This window comes from Rattus norvegicus, chromosome 6 (genome assembly GCF_036323735.1).
Source record: "Rattus norvegicus strain BN/NHsdMcwi chromosome 6, GRCr8, whole genome shotgun sequence".
In the NCBI taxonomy this organism is placed as follows: domain Eukaryota; kingdom Metazoa; phylum Chordata; class Mammalia; order Rodentia; family Muridae; genus Rattus; species Rattus norvegicus.
In genome coordinates, this window is record NC_086024.1 from 126,756,118 (window position 1) to 126,773,762 (window position 17,645).

The 17,645-nt window shown below is 43.4% G+C and overlaps 1 protein-coding gene across 3 annotated transcripts in view; it reads right to left on the reverse strand.

Annotated features, from left to right (window-relative positions):
* Positions 1–4,145: 4,145 nt before the first annotated feature.
* Trip11 (thyroid hormone receptor interactor 11) overlaps positions 4,146–17,645 on the reverse strand; it is a 72,357-nt gene continuing 58,857 nt past the window's right edge. For 2 of the 3 annotated variants that reach the window (XM_006240470.5, XM_039112358.2), the window contains 5 exons: positions 11,459–11,540; positions 10,728–10,842; positions 10,026–10,142; positions 9,753–9,897; positions 4,146–7,867 (listed from right to left, as the gene is read on the reverse strand). In XM_006240470.5, the coding sequence (XP_006240532.1) occupies positions 7,647–7,867; positions 9,753–9,897; positions 10,026–10,142; positions 10,728–10,842; positions 11,459–11,540 (680 nt within the window). In that variant the 3' untranslated portion in view covers positions 4,146–7,646. 3 annotated transcript variants of the gene reach the window in all.

Sequence of the window (17,645 nt, forward strand, 5' to 3'; positions counted from 1 at the left end):
CGTGGGACAAATCGAGCATCTTCGGCCCACAGAATTTCCTGACGTTTTGCTGAATGTGGGTTATACTTTCTTCTTTACAGTTCTCATTATTTGTGGTTGAGAACTGGACAGTTTTGGTTAGAGTACAGCAACTGGCTCTGGTCCATGTTTTTGATTCCTTTGACTTCACTAAATTATTTAACTCACAGCTTGTCTCACTGAAGCAAAGCATAGCTGCTTCTTCTGATCAGTTTTACATTCCTGTTTGAATTTCTAGTCTGACTTCCCAGGTCAATCCTGGAGAGATCAGTAGTCAGCAATATTTGTTCTTGCTCAACCTCCAGAGGCCCCAGGGCTTCCATATGTAGTAGTAGGTTGTGTGTGCAAGTGGAACAGCCCACTCAGGTTCACACAGTGTTGGCCCAGATCTCCCTCCCAGTCAGGCTGTGTCTGGTCTCCCCGGCACCTGGTGTCCTCCCCTCTGCCCAAGGTCACATCATCCGGGATGAGCCATAGCTCTCCTTAGCAGGGCTGCACAGTGGGTTCCTGCTGGCCCACCACCCTTCTCCTGCCTCCATTGTAGGCAGAGTGAGTAACTCTGTAGCAAAGCCGCTGGTTTCCAGGATCCACTCAGAGGTTTGGGGTGAATGCTGCAGCAGGAAGGCCCCAGATTCCAATAATTCTTACACAAAGTACTAGAAGCCTTTCAGAAACTGTTTTTAACTTACTGATTGCCTTTGTCAACTTCCCGACTGTTAACCCCCAGAGCCCTCAAGTTAGTTTGCTTTCTTGGGGGAGGACTGATTGGTCTCTTCATAATGGCCATCCAGATGTCCCTAAGCCATATGCTGGTATTTCACACACCAAAAATTAGCAGCAGGGGAAATCTCAGCAAGTAAATCTGATGTCCAAAGTAGGAAAGGAACTGGGTGTGGTGACCCATCCCTGTCACCCGAGCACTGTGGAGGCAAGAACCCGAGGATCTATGCAAGGTCCAGTTTCCCAGCTGTTAAATGATTAGAAGTGCTGAGTGCTCTTCCAGTGACTAAGCTCAGTTCCCAGCACTCACATTGATTGGGTGACTCACAAGAACTAGCTCCAGGCCACCCAACACCCTCTTCCGGCCTCTGCAGAACTTAAGTGAATGTACATACACACAAACATACATACATACACAAACACATACATACATACATACACACATACATACATACACACATGCACACACATACATACATGCACACACACATACACATACATACACATACACACAAACATACACACATACATACATACACACATGCACACACATACATACATACACACACATACATACACATACACACAAACATACACACATACATACATACATACACACACATACACATACATACACATACACACAAACATACACACATACATACACACATACATACATACATACATACATACACACATACATACATACATACACACACATACATACACACACACACCCTTTGAGTGGCAGTACCGTGTCAACTCTTCACACCATCGGTACTTAACACAGATGCCACTGACTGCCAAGCACCATTTCAGGCAGAAAAACACAGCTCTAAGTATCTAAGACTCCTGTGGCAGTAAGTTTATGTGGTGTGGAAATGATTTCAGGAGAAAAACAAACCTCATACTAATTATTTCTTAAAAATTAAAAGGCTGAACATAAACAACCTGTGTACGTTCTAAAGACAAAAAAAAATTTAACTTACTGATTCATAATTTTACAAACCAGTGTGGTGACTCTGGGGAGAGGTACTTGCTGTCAAGCAGCAAAACTTCGGTTTGATCCTTGGATCCACATGATGGGGAAGAGACAACTTCTGCATGCTCTCCTGACATTCACACATGTACACACACACACACACACACACACACACACACACACACACACACAAATAAGCTAACCTGTAATGGGACAATTTTATCCTGACGGCCCCTTTTTGAGGGAACTATCTGAAAACAGCTTTGGTTAAGGACCTCCCACATGAGCCTGGAGAGATGGCTCAGTAGTTAAGAGCACTGATTGCTCTTCCAGAGGTCCTGAGTTCAAATCCCAGCAACCACATGGTGGCTCACAACCATCTGTAATGGGATCTGATGCCCTCCTCTGGTGTGTCTGAAGACAACTACAGTGTACTCATATACATGAAATAAATAATTCGTATCATGGCTCCTACTACTTAAAACAAGCCATACAGGAAACTCAAGGCAGATGTAGATTGCTTTGCTTCACATCTGTAGGGGGAGTTAAGGACACACGCCAGGTCACTGTGGCTCAAGGGTGGAGACCCTCTACTGTGAGAGAATTCACTCACCTTCAACATGCACACAAGCCTGTATTCCAAAGTGACAGCAACTACAAAAATGTATCTTGGATTTTTAAGGAATTTCTGGGCTATCTAGAAAACAAATTTAACAAAACTTTGTATGAAATTCAGCCAAATACTTCAAATTACCCAGATTTAACTGAGAGGGCCAGGAATGGTAAACTAAAGTTAAAGGTTGTTAGAGCTGAAAAAGAACGTGTAAAAAGGCAGCTGAAAATCTTCAGTCAGGCCATCATTACAGGGCAAGCTGCTGACTTCTTAACCCCAGCATGGCTCCATGAAGGCTCCGTTAGGGGCCAAGGCAGAAAACCAACTGAAGGTTCAAATGTTTGCCTTAAATGATGTGACATTTTAAATTATTCCTTATCGCCAAGATAAATATTGCTGCAATTATAAAGGATTAGTAATTTATAGTGTGTGCAACGTTTTGACAGTGTGCTATAAAACCCTCAGTTACTCTCCATTCACATGACCCGAGTTAAGGACAGGAAGAAGGTTCAGTTGCTTCACTAGAACCGGACGGGGCTAGAACCACCGCCTGTTGGTACTTCATTTACTAGCCTATTTCCTTCAAGATACGCTCCTTCCGTTTGTCTGCCAGCCCAAACCAGGGCCCTTCAGCACCTTGAGTGTGACCCCAAGAATAGTTCCCACACTTCTTTCACCTGCACGTGTCTGTCTCACCCCTCGGCACAAGCCTCAGGTTTCTTATTCCCTCTTAGCAGACTTCCCATAACACACCCCTGTACAACTATTTGTACACACATGAACAAACCTGTCACTTGTTCTTGTAACTGTGCAAGGCTGCTATCGGGTGGGTACCATTCAGTTGAGAAAAGTGATGTAGCAGAGTGATCGTGTCAAAGGTCACACAAAAGAGGTCAAAGTAAAACTAACCCCTTCCAATGCTAGAACAGGAAGAATTAAAAATAGGTTCTGCGCCTAAGAGCAAATGAAGGTGTCTGAACGACCTTGGAGAAAGACTAAGTGACCAGTGATGCACATTGCACCCTCTGAAGGGGACAATAAGAAGTCCACCAGCTAAACCTAAACCCTCAGATCATCCTTTCACACGCAATCCTGAGTCTTGAGTGGACCATGCTTAGTTAGCATCTAAGGCAGAATCCTTGTGTGGGACGATGTCACAGGTGAGGCAGGTACAAGATAGGAGGAGGCCTGTCATTGGACGAGAAGGAAGGATGGGCGGGAGAAAAGTTTGAAGGAAGAGGAGACTGGAACAGAGGAGGACAGAGAAAGCCACGGAAGAGAGAAAATGGAAGATGATGTTAAGATTCCACTCTGTATATTTACAGGTTGTTATTAATGTTCTTAAGGGACAGATGGTACTGGGTTTTGTATGCTTAGGTGGGCAATTATATCTTATCAATTGGGTCAAAGGTTATTGTTTTCTTTCATGTAGCGATTTAAGTGTAAGAAAGTGTGTGGCGGCTGGGCTGGGCTGCCAGAGTTGGGATGTGTGTTTCTGGCATGGAAACCTGCCTTGGGAACTAGATAGGTGGAGAGATTGCTGCCAGGCTCAGAGAGAGGCCTTCGGCAGTGTGATATAGGATGGGGCACAGCAGGTGAGACGCTTTGTTGACTGAGAATTAAGATGTCCAGCAGATATCTGGGGCACTGCAGTGTAGATCTAGAGTGGGTAAAAGACAACCATTCATTTTTTATTTTTTTATATTTTTACAACATCCCTGCAGCAGATGTGTAAAGTGAGTGAACACCCACATCATCAGAGGCTGCTACAAACAATACAGGCAAGTCACTTCTCCTCAAGAGACACCGGCAGCTGTTTCCCAATGTTTTTATTGTGGATGAGGACACAGCCGACTTACATCATTTTTATTTGGAGGCTTCTTCGCCTTGCAATGCTCCCGAGAAATTCGAGAGCGCATCGGCTTTAGCACTATATGAAACACAACGCAATCTTATGGTACAGTTGGAATTTCTCACACTTAGATACCTTCCTATAAATCAAGACAATGTATCAATTTTAGGTGATTAAATCATAATAAGTTAAATGTAAAGATTTGCAAATCATCACAAATGCCAACATTACAACGATCACCATTTTCCCACAGGGATAGATAAAATAAATATTACCTAACTGATATTTACAGAAGAAATATCTTTGTTGCTAGATGCTTTAAATGCTTTGATATATGAAAATTTCTTTAAAACTCCCAGTTCCAATGGTCTCATCCTCACCTGTGCCAGCCCTCCTCCCTCCCACAGCTGACGTGGGTGAGCACTTCCAGCCTCTGAATCCTTGAGATGATTAAAGGGACTAAAGGCTTTTCCTGGGTAACAGTTGGTGTTTGGCTGGCAAGCTGGATGCCATCTTCCTGACTATGTGCTTTGGTCCCCATCCCCCCTTTTAAAAACAAACAAGAATATCAGGATGTGAAACTGAACAGCACACATGCCGGTGACTACACTCAATCAACACCAATGGCAGGGTGAATTCTTGATAGTGTATTTCACTGTACTTGAAAACCATTAGGAATGTTGTGAAGAACTGTGGCTTCCAATGCAAAATTCAACTACAAATTCTAAGTGCAGAAAGACACCAACAGCCCACTTACAGCAGTTACAACACTACAGGAAACCTGTGGCTTCTGATGCCAAACTCAACCACAAATTCCACAAAGTGGTTGCAGATCTCAAGAGCAGACTTCTGCAGTCGCCATGGCACTGCCGGAGAGCGAGCCTCTAGCAGTGTCCTGGAGTCACTGAACGTGTGTGCTTCTTGCTTTCTGCTCGAGCAGATGCTTCATCTCGGACACAACGTGGTTTCAGAGAAGCTGGCGGGCTCTGCCGGGCTCCGATCAACGCGCACTCAGATCGATGCACACACAGAGGCAGTAGGTGCTGCGCTTTCAGACAGGGCAGACAGCCATGCCACACAGTGTCCCTGGATGCCTGGTGTGGACTCCTCCCTGCAGCAGCCTTCAAACTTAGGATACAGGAACCAGTGAGGGAAGGAAGGTTTTAGTCAAGGAACTTCAAATGTCATAAAGTTATTTAAATATAAAACACACTGTTTAAATAGCCTCCATGTACCTCTTCTTTAAAGAAAACAGTAACACCTTCCATTTTCTTCTTACTGTAAAGCTGGTCTTTAGGCTACTTCATTCAGAGGTTAAAATTTCCTTCCAAGCAGCGCCCATCCAGGCTAATGAGAGAAAGGTTTTAAGAAAGTATAAACCTGTCTCAGTAGACCCTCACTTACAATGGCTTCACTGTTTCAATTTTGGAGTTTGCCAAAATGATATACATTGAACAGAAATCAAGCTTCAGACTTAGAGTTTCTCTTTTCTTCGATCTGGGCAGCAGTGGAGCCTGGCTGGTGTGGCTGGTGCTCGGCTGAGTGGCCCCGGGGGGGGGGGGGGGGCAGACTGACGGTGAGCACAGCAAACAGATGCTCCACTCAAGGTGCTTTTTCTGACGGTGGGTTAGTGGGCTGTGAGCCCGCTGTAAGCTGAGGGGCATCTGTAACATCGGCAACGGTGGCCGGGGCAGCTTAGCATTGCTATTAACTCTGCTGGCAACTCTTTCTGACACAGGGCAGAGAAGTTAGGATAGTAAGTGAGTTTAGGACACAGGTGACATCAGAAAGCAGCACTATCTCCGTTACCTAATTTTTCAGAAAAAGATATTTTAACCATCAGCACATCATTAAAACCTCCAGACTTTCAGACACATTAGAAATGTACAGTTTACAAACAACCCAAGTTAGCGTGGCAGGCGCCAGGACTGTCCACACTTCCGAATTAGTCTCATTTCCACCTTCCCTTGCTAGATAGGGTTTTCTGTTTTAAAGGCTTATCTGAATTTACAAAATATGCCAGAAATGACTTTTGAATGTACAACGGCAACAACTGATGCAAATGTGAACCCCTGATACAGTGAAGCCGTGGACTCAGTGAGGCTGTGGACTTGGGCTGCTTTTCCTTTGCAGCGGCTTTGTGAAAAGGTTCAGAAATGCTAACCCCTGGTGTTAGTGTGCTGAAATGACCAGCACGGCTAGCAGAGTGCTGCACCCCACACAGGTGAGGCTCACACAGAGGCAGGAGGACAGGGCTCGGGATACTGCTAACAGTGGTCTAAGGTTCACGTGGATGCAGCCATACATAAAGTGTAACCTCCCACGAAAGTAACATGTATGTGTGCATTTGTGCATGAAAACCTTATGCTTTTTGATTGGTGTGTGTGTGTGTGTGTGTGTGTGTGTGTGTGTGTGTGTGTGTGTGTTCATGTGTGTTGAGGGAGGGGCTCACTATGGTTATTGCTCTGGCTAGCCTGAAATCCACTGTATATACCAAGCTGGCCCCAAATCCTAAGCAATCTTCTTGCTTCTGTCTCTCAAGTGGTGGGATTAACCATGAGCTGGAAACCTGCAGTTGTAGGTGATACTTTAAAAAGACATTTCAGCTCCTGAAACTAAATGATACCATTTAGTTACTCACAGCATGTACTCCACAATAAAAACAAACAAACTACTGACCCATGAAACAACTTGGATGAATCTCAGGGGAATTATGCTAAGTGAAAAACACCCATTTTCAAGAGGTTACATAACATATGATTTCATTTAAACAGCATTTACAGAACAACAAAATTATAGAGGGTGACAGTTGGTGGCTGACAGGGATTAGAGGAGGCAGTGAGGGATCCTTCCAATGAAGAGCTGGATCCTGACTGAGATGGTCAGATGAATCTATACATACGATGAAATTGCATAGAACCAAATACCTGCTCTGCCTCGGGGCGCTGACAACCTCCCAGGACCAGCTTTGTCCTCTGCTCTCTGCAGAGCACACGGTCCTCTACAGGTGACCGATGCATGCGCACTGCAGGGCATTTTCTGCTCCATGGACAGAAGCCTTTATTAGGCATCAATGGGGGGTCGGGGACAGTTGATTCCTTATCTTTAAAAGATGAACCACATGCTCATATATTAAATGAGCTTGAAAATGCAGGGAGATAAAAGCAGGCACAGTTTACTGTTCTTGCCTCTCCTTTAGAGTTTTGTAAATTGAAAAGGAAACCAAATGTTTCTAGTTTTAAATTAGGTAACATCATAAAGGGAAAAAAAAGCAGATTATATCTTCCATACTTGCTCTTCTGACACCTGCAATTTCTAAAAGCATTAAGAATATTTTTATTAACAGAGAAATTACAATTATAAATACATAACTCTCCAGAAGGCCACTTTGTGATAAGTTCACACACACACAGTGTCATGGTTTCTTTAAAGTGCTACATAGTCTCAGCCCTGAAAGCTACCTATTGCTTTAGAAGGTCTTTCAGCACAACACCAGCGCTGTTGTCAGGCGACACTGGCAAAGGTGTAAACGTGGGTAGAACGTCTGAGATGGGTTTCAGAAGGAGATGCCCAGGCCCACCAGGCCCATGTCCAGCTGGGTTAATAAGGGGCACGGCTGCTGAGCGGGGAGCCAAGAATGGATTCATGTCTGTTCTTCTTCCTGCCCTGGATTCCGCTGTATCTAGAAGATAAGATAGAGATTTACCTTCTATCCTTCACAAAGAGGTTTAATGAAAGAACCCTCTGAACACAGTAATCAACACAGTCGTTGAAGTTTGTTGTTGACACAGGGTCTCTAGCTTAGGCTGGCCATGAACCCCTAATAGCTGAGGGTGACCCTCTGCTCTACTTTGAGAGCTGAAATTGTGCTAACAAGCTCGGTTTTACACAAGCATTTGGGAGGGAGAGAGGGTACAGGAAGGGTGGAGATGTTGTGATGAAGAATGTCTTTCAGGAAGCTGTTGCCTGCTCTAACAGGAAAAAGAAAGGAGCACAGTCTATGTCCCTAGAGTGACAACTTCTCACTGCATTTAGCAGTCAAACCGTATATCTTAATGACTTCACCTTTGTACCAAAAAAGTTAAAAAAAAAAAAAAAGAAATACTTGTCTAAATAATTAAAGTTTTAAAAATTCTAAAACAGCAGTTTTTTAATATTTTATCTAAATTTAACTATGGTGTATGGTATAAACTAGGAAGCGTATGATATGTTTCTAAAGTCTATGCTAAATTATGTAAATTATAGGGAAAAGAGAATTGGTTTATAGTCTAGTGGATAATTAAATTTCAGCTCAAGAAATGTTACTGTATACCAATATCATCAATATAAAATAACCAAGACCATTACAACTCAATGGGATCAAAAACACACACATGTAACCGCCAACCATTTCCTTCCAGACTGACTTTTCCACATGCGAGGGTGCTTTGGCACATTCCTGGATGTTTAGGTGATATTTGGGTGAGTTAACTAAACCAACATTATATATATATATTATTTATGTGGCAAAGTTTGGTTATTGAATAAAAAGAAATCCAAAGATGAAAATCATTTTCTATATAATTACGCTTGTAACTTTGATTAATAAGAAGTACCATCTGTAAGCGGCCAGAGGTCACCTGTGAAGATGGTTCGATACTCTCGTGACCCAGAGAACCCCACAAAATCATGCAAATCAAGAGGTTCAAACCTTTGTGTTCACTTTAACAACACCCGGGAAACTGCCCAGGGCATCAAGGGTATGCATATCTGCAAAGCCACCAAGTATCTGAAGGATGTCACTTTAAAGAAGCCGTGTATGTCATTCCAGTGGTATAATGGTGGTGTTGGTAGGTGTGTCCAGGCCAAAGAGTGGTGGCCAAAAAAGAGTGCTGAATTTTTGCTGCACATGCTTAAAAATGCAGAGAGTGATGCTGAACTGAAGGGCTTGGACGGAGATTCTCTATCACTGAACACACGCGGGTGAACACGGCACCTAAGATGCGCCCACGAACCTCCAGAGCTCATGGCCAGATTAACCCAGACATGAGCTCCGCCTGTCACACTGAGATGCTCCTCACTGAGACTCATCAGCATAAAATAAAGGCAGACAAAGTAAAAAAAAAAAAAGTGCCATCAGAGAGAAATGCAAACAGGGGACAAAGATGTAACTAGGTCGCTACCATTTCCAGGAGAGTAATTCAAAGTGACTTATACTGATAATTAAAATAAAATTGCAAGTAAAATCACAGGTTACTACAACGTCTATATAAATATAAATATACTATAATATATCTATATGATTTGAGGTGTGTGAAAACAGCCAATGAAATATTTCTCATGAAGACTTTAGGAATTATTCCTACATAAAAACATTTCATGCTGTTTACATTAATTAAAACAAATAAATTATAAGCTATTAAAACATATAAAGTCCAAATTTAGCGACATCAGAATTTTGGAAGCAGTATTACAATTTCAAAACACTGAAAAGTTTATGTCACTATCATGAGTAACAGATTAGTAACAGATCATAAGCTAAGCATCTGACTTTTACCACTGAGGGAAAAGCACATCCCCCATTTTACCTCTAAAGCCTTCGGCTGTGCCTGTGTCGACTTTCCTTCTTCCTGGAGAATCTAAAGGCTTCAGGTCATGAACGGACAGCTTTGGGGGCGGGACAGATGGATGAGATTCTGTTTCCAGAAACTTAACAAAGAGTTCTGAAAAAGACTATGAAAAAATATGTTGGTATGTTACTGAGGCTGTGTTAAATGATGCAGGAGAAATCTGACACTGCAAATGAGTAGTGTGCAATCACTTTATGGTTCATGTTCAGCAGGAATAAAACTGGGTCTTACACTATTAAACACGGACTGTTGATTTGGTCTCAAAGGTGTATTGGGCACACTTTTCGATCCTCCTCCCAGCCATCCAGCCATCCACCGAGTAACACCACCTTGATCTTCAGCGAACAGCTGTAAGGACATTTTAAAACAGAAAAATACTATCATTCTAAGACAAGAAGGTAAGAGCCACTCTGCTGGGATTGGACAGAAGAGTAAGCAAGCTTTGTAACTCGGGTTCTAGTAGGTGTCTCCTAGACGGATGGGTGACAGAACACAAAGTGCCACCCCACACAGTCTGATAAATGCTCTGGATGTGGTTATATCTCAAAACCTTCAATCATCTGATAACACAACTGGTTTATAAGTTGTAAAATACTTAACTAACACCACACAAACTGAACAAAAGCACCTCTTTGGTCAAGAAAACTGTATTAAACCCAAGTTATATATACAGTAAAAAGGAACTATTTTCCAGGATGCCCTATATTATAAATGTAATTATAAACATTTAGAAGGAGAACCAGGATGTAGGTCAGCGGTGGATCACTCACCTAACACAGTGAGAGACAAGCTAGATTCCATTCCCAAGGAAAACAGATACAGAGAAAGAGGGAGGGGGTGGGGGGGAGTACACAGAATAAGAAAACTACAAAGAAAGAGGTAGGGGGTGCATAGAGGAAAGGGGGACTTAGAGTGCTTTTACTGCCTCGTTACCTGCTCCATTTCCTCCCTTTTAACACCCAGGATGCTCCCCATGAGCCGAAGCACTTCATGACGCTGGTTCTTAGGTGTGTGGAAATGACCAATGAAGAGGTTTCTCATGAGGACTCTAGGAAAATCAAGGCAGAAACAGTGGAGGTCAACCTAACATGGCCTATCTACCACAACCACACCTAAACACTAAACAAACAAACATTTTCTTATGTTTAAACAGTAAGATGCTTAATTACAGAGACTGAATAATAAGATAGTCTACAGTAGCTTAGTCTACAGTACTAAGTCTAATTAGGAATATTTCCGACAACCTAAAATGCATGCTTATTACCCACCCATGTCCTTAGACCACAGCCAGCTGAAGGAGGTACCTCGTGGTAACTCCCAACACCTCCACAGGTGATTCTCACTGAGACGCAAAACGGAGACATGTTATGTGTCCCCAGCCAAACTTATTAAAAATTTAAATATTTTAGATTTTAAAATATTATATCAGATATTATTACATAAATAACCAGGTTTCAGAGCTATATTTTAATGTTAGATATGTTACCTAAGGGTAGTGAAGAGGGGGAAATGTTAACAATAAACTTTTTATTTTCTAAGTATTTCATATGGAAGTGATGTTTTTTAATTCTTGCATACGGTTTTGAGAAAAGAAATGAGTAGGGAAACAGACTTTAAAAAAGCAGTTCCGTAAAACACAAGCGGGAGCCAAGAGCAAAGCTTACTTGTCCACTTTTCCTTCCGTGCTGTTCACTAAGCTCATCAATTTCTTCTGCGCATCATCCAGCATCTCTTGGTGGAGCTCATCTGTGTTAAGAGGAAGTGGATAACAGCATTGACTGGGCAGCGTGGATAAACGCACGGCAAGACTTACTCAGAAACATGGACGCATGCCCTGTCTACTGGAGAATGGCCGACTGCTGTCACCTTTTCTTTGGCCCAGGGAACTTGGACCTCTATTACAAAGTCACCTCAAAGGCAAGGAGGCAGTGTTCTGCATGGCTTGCCCCTGAGCGGATGATGCATCCCTTGACAGAAGTGCAAAAACCACAACAGGTTTCCATCCTCTTTGAAACTTGCAGGCAAAGAGCGACTGACTGCCGTGCTTGCTCTCTTGCACAATGTGTTTTCAGATCACCTCTCTTACTGGGAGGAAGCGGAAAGGCCAGCTTTAGATTTTCCTTGCTGTTTTCCTGGCTGCGCTCCGGGGTTGGTGAGCCAGGAGAGTGTCTAAGAAACCAACCCCGTGGCTTAGCTCAGCCATCAGGGCAAAGGGCTCTTCTCTTCAGAGAGGAAATCTCTACGCACGATGGAGAGCATCACATGCTAATCGGGGTACAATGCTGCTGCTGACTTAGGAGGATGTTTAGATAATGTCCAAATTGTACTTTAAAATAAACAAAACCTGTAAAATGGTTGGAATCCAGGCAATATTTATAGGTAAAGTGTAAATTAAATTGGGAGACGCCCTGTTCACAAGCTAATCGTGCCAAAGCATCAGACCTCTTGGCTGAAGAACCTCTCTGTCCAAGAGTCGACCCTCACACTTAGGAGCAGACAGCCTGAGCTGGAAGACACTCTTAATGATTTCAGGAGGCTGCGTGTAAGGGTGGGGAGCACACAGCGCCTCCCCAATGGGGATGGCTAGGGAGTCCCCTTACCAGGCACTTTTCCATTCTCTGTGTCATTTCTCTTCCTCATTTCTTAAGACATTAGCATTTTGCATTCTGATGAAGTTAATTTACTTTGTGTTGGCTTTGCCCAGCACCGTGAAGATTCACTCCTATACTGTCTAGGCCCTTTATGGTTTTGAATATAATACTTAGGACCATGACCCTTACTGAGCTCATCCCTGTGCATGGTATGAGGCCAGTGTCTGGCCTGATGCCTACCCGAATTCTCCTCCCGGGAAAACATCTGCTCCAGCATTACATGATTCCCGTGCTGTTCCTTCAGCATGGTTTTGAAGAGTTAACTGACTGTCAATGTCTGGTGTATTTTCTGACTCTAGTCTCCCACAAAATCCTGCATGTTTCCTCCCACAGACAAGGGCTCTTATTTACCAGTACTGGCTACTCTGACTCACATCCACTCTTCATTCTGAAGTCCCTCACCTTGCATATTTCCTAAGACACAGGAGGGGCTCTCCTTTGTCTCCATTCTGTCCTGTACAGTGACTAGAATGCTGATTTACAGCACTAAGTGCAAATAGAAAGCAGCCGTGTTAAAGGTTTGCAGTGGACTGTGCTTCTGTAAATTGCAAAATTCTAAATGACAAAATGCTATTCCTATTACAGCCTAGCTTTACGTTGCCATAACCATGCTATACAAATAGAGTTTGAGTTTGGAAAATCTATAAACTTTCCCTTTCCTGTCTTTCAAATAAGGAATTTTAAATTGGATACAAAGAGCAGGGGTAGGAGGAGTATTACTGAAGTTTGACTCAATAAAGGGCATTTTCTCCTGGATTCTTCAAATACTTTACACTGTGGGTATGTGTTGTTATTTGGGTCTTTAGTATTGCATTCTAGATGCAACAGAACTCTTGGCCACTGAAAAAACACCAAATCAGCAAGCTGAAGCAGGATCACTGTAAAGACGTCCCCTCCTCCAGGCCTACAGAACAGTGGCTGGGAAACAGCTCAGACTCCCCACTCTAAGCACAGGTGCCTGTGTGCTCACACAGATGCCGGAGGAGAGCTCACTCTCTGCCTTAGTCCCTTGGGACAAGAGTCCCTCACCAGAGGCTCCCTGGGGACCCCACAGTGCTGGGCTTATGGTGTGAGGATCTTCCACACGGGTGCTGGGATCCAAACGCACACCTTTATGCTTGCACAGCAAGCCCTCTTACGAACCCTCCTCATCTCTAGCCTTGCTACCTTCTTGTTCTAAAATGTGTTTTACACTGATTGCATTTCTTTTTTTTTTATTTTTTTTAATTTAGAGAATACTTTATTAGTTTTTGTAATCAAACCCACGTATATAAGACCTTACATATTTAATACAGTGTGTTACCCCTGTACAAATGGAAAAAACTTAAGTTCAACATTTCTAGACCAATATGGCTGTTAATTTCTGTACAGTGCCAACTCAACACAGTAAACGGGGATACTTTTTTCGAAAGTTGACAGCACAGGTAAAGTTTCAAAAAATTCAAATTATATATCTGTATATATATATTTATATTTATATAAAAAGACCAATAATAGCAGTGTGTTATGCATCAACAGCAGCAACAGCTTTTCCAGGTTCTGCAGTCATCTGAACAAAACTGTAGAGACATCCAGCACACTCCATTAAAAAAAAAAAAAAAGTAAAAAAACAAAACCCGAGAAAACAGCACAGTTCTGTTACTCTTGTGGTACCTGGCACCATTTTTTTTTTAAATTAGCTTCTCAATCATCATCTGGAAAGAAAACATTCTGAGCAACATCATTAAAAACAGCTCTGATAAAGCACGGTCACTACTACGTATCATAAAGCAGGTACAAGCTATTTTACATCCACAGAGGTATGATACAGTACTGTCCTACATCTATAATACTAGAGGATACAATTTAAAAGGCATTATTTGAGACTTGATTCTACTTTTCCAGCAGAGGGCCCAAAGGATGGTGTGACACAGCTTTGTAAAGAAACATACTCTAGACAGGATTTCCTTTCACTAGTGGCACACTTCTAAGGATTCATTCTCTCCATGAATGTCAGCTAAAACCGTTATTAAAAAAATGAAATATCCCTAGAACAAAACCGTATAACCACCGGATTCAAATGAAGATGACCTAGTGGAGACAAGCTGGACCTCACCTTACCAACAAGCTATCAAATCTGTTATGTTTAAACAGTGAGACCTCCAAGGAAGGAGATGCCAAGTAGTGCTTCAAAGCTTCGGACCACAATCAAACACAGCATCCTTTTCAACAGAAGCAGAAGCTCATCTGAATATGCTCATGGATGCTGACATCAACATTTAATCATCTCCTCACTCATCCAGGAAGAGGGGGAGATCAGTTACTACTGTACTTTATTGTGTTCAACCAAATCACCATGTTACAAAAATAGCAAGCTGCCATAATAAAAAATAAGGCTCCTCTATCCAGCACCAGATGGCATCATTTTACTTTCAAGCCTAGAAATTGCACACTTGTATATAAACCAATCGAAGATGAGGATTGAGAGTTCATCTTGGTGGATTTTTCCTTTGATGAATATGAAGTGTCCTTCCTTATCTTTTTTGATGACTTTTAATTGAAAATTGATTTTATTTGATATTAGAATGGCTACTCCAGCTTGCTTCTTCTGACCATTTGCTTGGAAAGTTGTTTTCCAGCCTTTCACTCTGAGGTAGTGTCTGTCTTTGTCTCTGAGGTGTGTTTCCTGTAGGCAGCAGAATGCAGGGTCCTCATTGCGTATCCACTTTGTTAATCTATGTCTTTTTATTGGGGAGTTGAGGCCATTGATGTTGAGAGATATTAAGGAATAGTGATTATTGCTTCCTGTTATATTCATATTTGGATGTGAGGTTATGTTTGTATGCTTTCATTCTCTTTGTTTTGTTGCCAAGACGATTAGTTTCTTGCTTCTTCTAGGGTATAGCTTGCCTCCTTATGTTGGGCTTTACCCTTTATTATCCTTTGTAGTGCTGGATTTGTAGAAAGATATTGTGTAAATTTGGTTTTGTCATGGAATATCTTGGTTTCTCTATCTATGTTAATTGAGAGTTTTGCAGGATACAGTAACCTGGGCTGGCATTTGTGTTCTCTTAGGGTCTGTATGACATCAGTCCAGGATCTTCTGGCCTTCATAGTTTCTGGCGAAAAGTCTGGTGTGATTCTGATAGGTCTGCCTTTATATGTTACTTGACCTTTTTCCCTTACTGCTTTTAATATTCTTTCTTTATTTTGTGCGTTTGGTGTTTTGACAATTATGTGACGGGAGGTGTTTCTTTTCTGGTCCAATCTATTTGGAGTTCTGTAGGCTTCTTGTATGCCTATGGGTATCTCTTTTTTTAGGTTAGGGAAGTTTTCTTCTATGATTTTGTTGAAGATATTTACTGGTCCTTTGAGCTGGGAGTCTTCACTCTCTTCTATACCTATTATCCTTAGGTTTGATCTTCTCATTGAGTCCTGGATTTCCTGTATGTTTTGGACCAGTAGCTTTTTCCGCTTTACATTATCTTTGACAGTTGAGTCAATGATTTCTATGGAATCTTCTGCTCCCGAGATTCTCTCTTCCATCTCTTGTATTCTGTTGGTGAAGCTTGTATCTACAGCTCCTTGTCTTTTCTTTTGATTTTCTATGTCCAGGGTTGTTTCCATGTGTTCTTTCTTGATTGCTTCTATTTCCATTTTTAATTCCTTCAACTGTTTGATTGTGTTTTCCTGGAATTCTTTCAGGGATTTTTGCGATTCCTCTCTGTAGGCTTCTACTTGTTCTCTAAGGGAGTTCTTTATGTCTTTCTTGAAGTCCTCCAGCATCATGATCAAATATGATTTTGAAACTAGATCTTGCTTTTCTGGTGTGTTTGGATATTCCGTGTTTGCTTTGGTGGGAGAATTGGGCTCCGATGATGCCATGTAGTCTTGGTTTCTGTTGCTTGGGTTCCTGCGCTTGCCTCTCGCCATCAGATTATCTCTAGTGTTACTTTGTTCTGCTATTTCTGACAGTGGCTAGACTGTCCTATAAGCCTGTGTGTCAGGAGTGCTGTAGACCTGTTTTCCTGTTTTCTTTCAGCCAGTTATGGGGACAGAGTGTTCTGCTTTCGGGCGTGTAGTTTTTCCTCTCTACAGGTCTTCAGCTGTTCCTGTGGGCCTGTGTCTTGAGTTCACCAGGCAGGTTTCTTGCAGGGGAAAAGTTGGTCCTACCTGCGGTTCCGAGGCTCAAGTTTGCTCGTGGGGTACTGCCTAAGTCCTCTCCTCGGCGGCAGCAACCAGGAAGATCTGCGCCGCTCTTTCCGGGAGCCTCCGTGCACCAGGGTTCCAGATGACGTTTGGTGTTTTCCTCTGGCGTCTGGATGTGCACAGAGTGCAGTCTCTTCTGGTTTCCCAGGCGTGTCTGCCTCTCTGAAGGTTCAGCTCTCCCTCCCATGGGATTTGGGTGCAGAGAACTGTTTATCCAGTCTGTTTCCTTCAGGTTCCGGCGGTGTCTCAGGCGCAGGGATCCTGCCGCTCCTGGGCCCTCCCCTACGGGAACCCAGAGGCCTTATATAGTTGCCTCTTGGGCCAGGGATGTGGGCAGGGGTGGGCAGTGTTGGTGGTCTCCTCCGCTCTGCAGCCTCAGGAGTGCCCACCTGATCAGGCGGTGAGGTCTCTCTCCCACGGGGTTTGGGAGCAGAGAGCTGCTGCGGGCCGGGATCCGCGGGTGTGGGACTTCCGGTAAACACAGGAAGTGCCCGGTCCTAGAGGAATTTTGCCTCTGTGTGTCCTGAGTTCTCCAGGCAGGTTTCTTGCAGGGGAAAAGTTGGTCCTACCTGCGGTTCCAAGGCTCAAGTTTGCTCGTGGGGTACTGCCTAAGTCCTCTCCGCGGCGTCAGCAACCGGGAAGATCTGTGCCGCTCTTTCCGGGAGCCTCCGTGCACCAGGGTTCCAGATGACGTTTGGTGTTTTCCTCTGGCGTCTGGATGTGCACAGAGTGCAGTCTCTTCTGGTTTCCCAGGCGTGTCCGCCTCTCTGAAGGTTTAGCTCTCCCTCCCATGGGATTTGGGTGCAGAGAACTGTTTATCCGGTCTGTTTCCTTCAGGTTCCGGCGGTGTCTCAGGCGCAGGGGTCCTGCCGCCCCTGGGCCCTCCCCTATGGGAACCCAGAGGCCTTATACAGTTGCCTCTTGGGCCAGGGATGTGGGCAGGGGTGGGCAGTGTTGGTGGTCTCCTCCGCTCTGCAGCCTCAGGAGTGCCCACCTGATCAGGCGGTGAGGT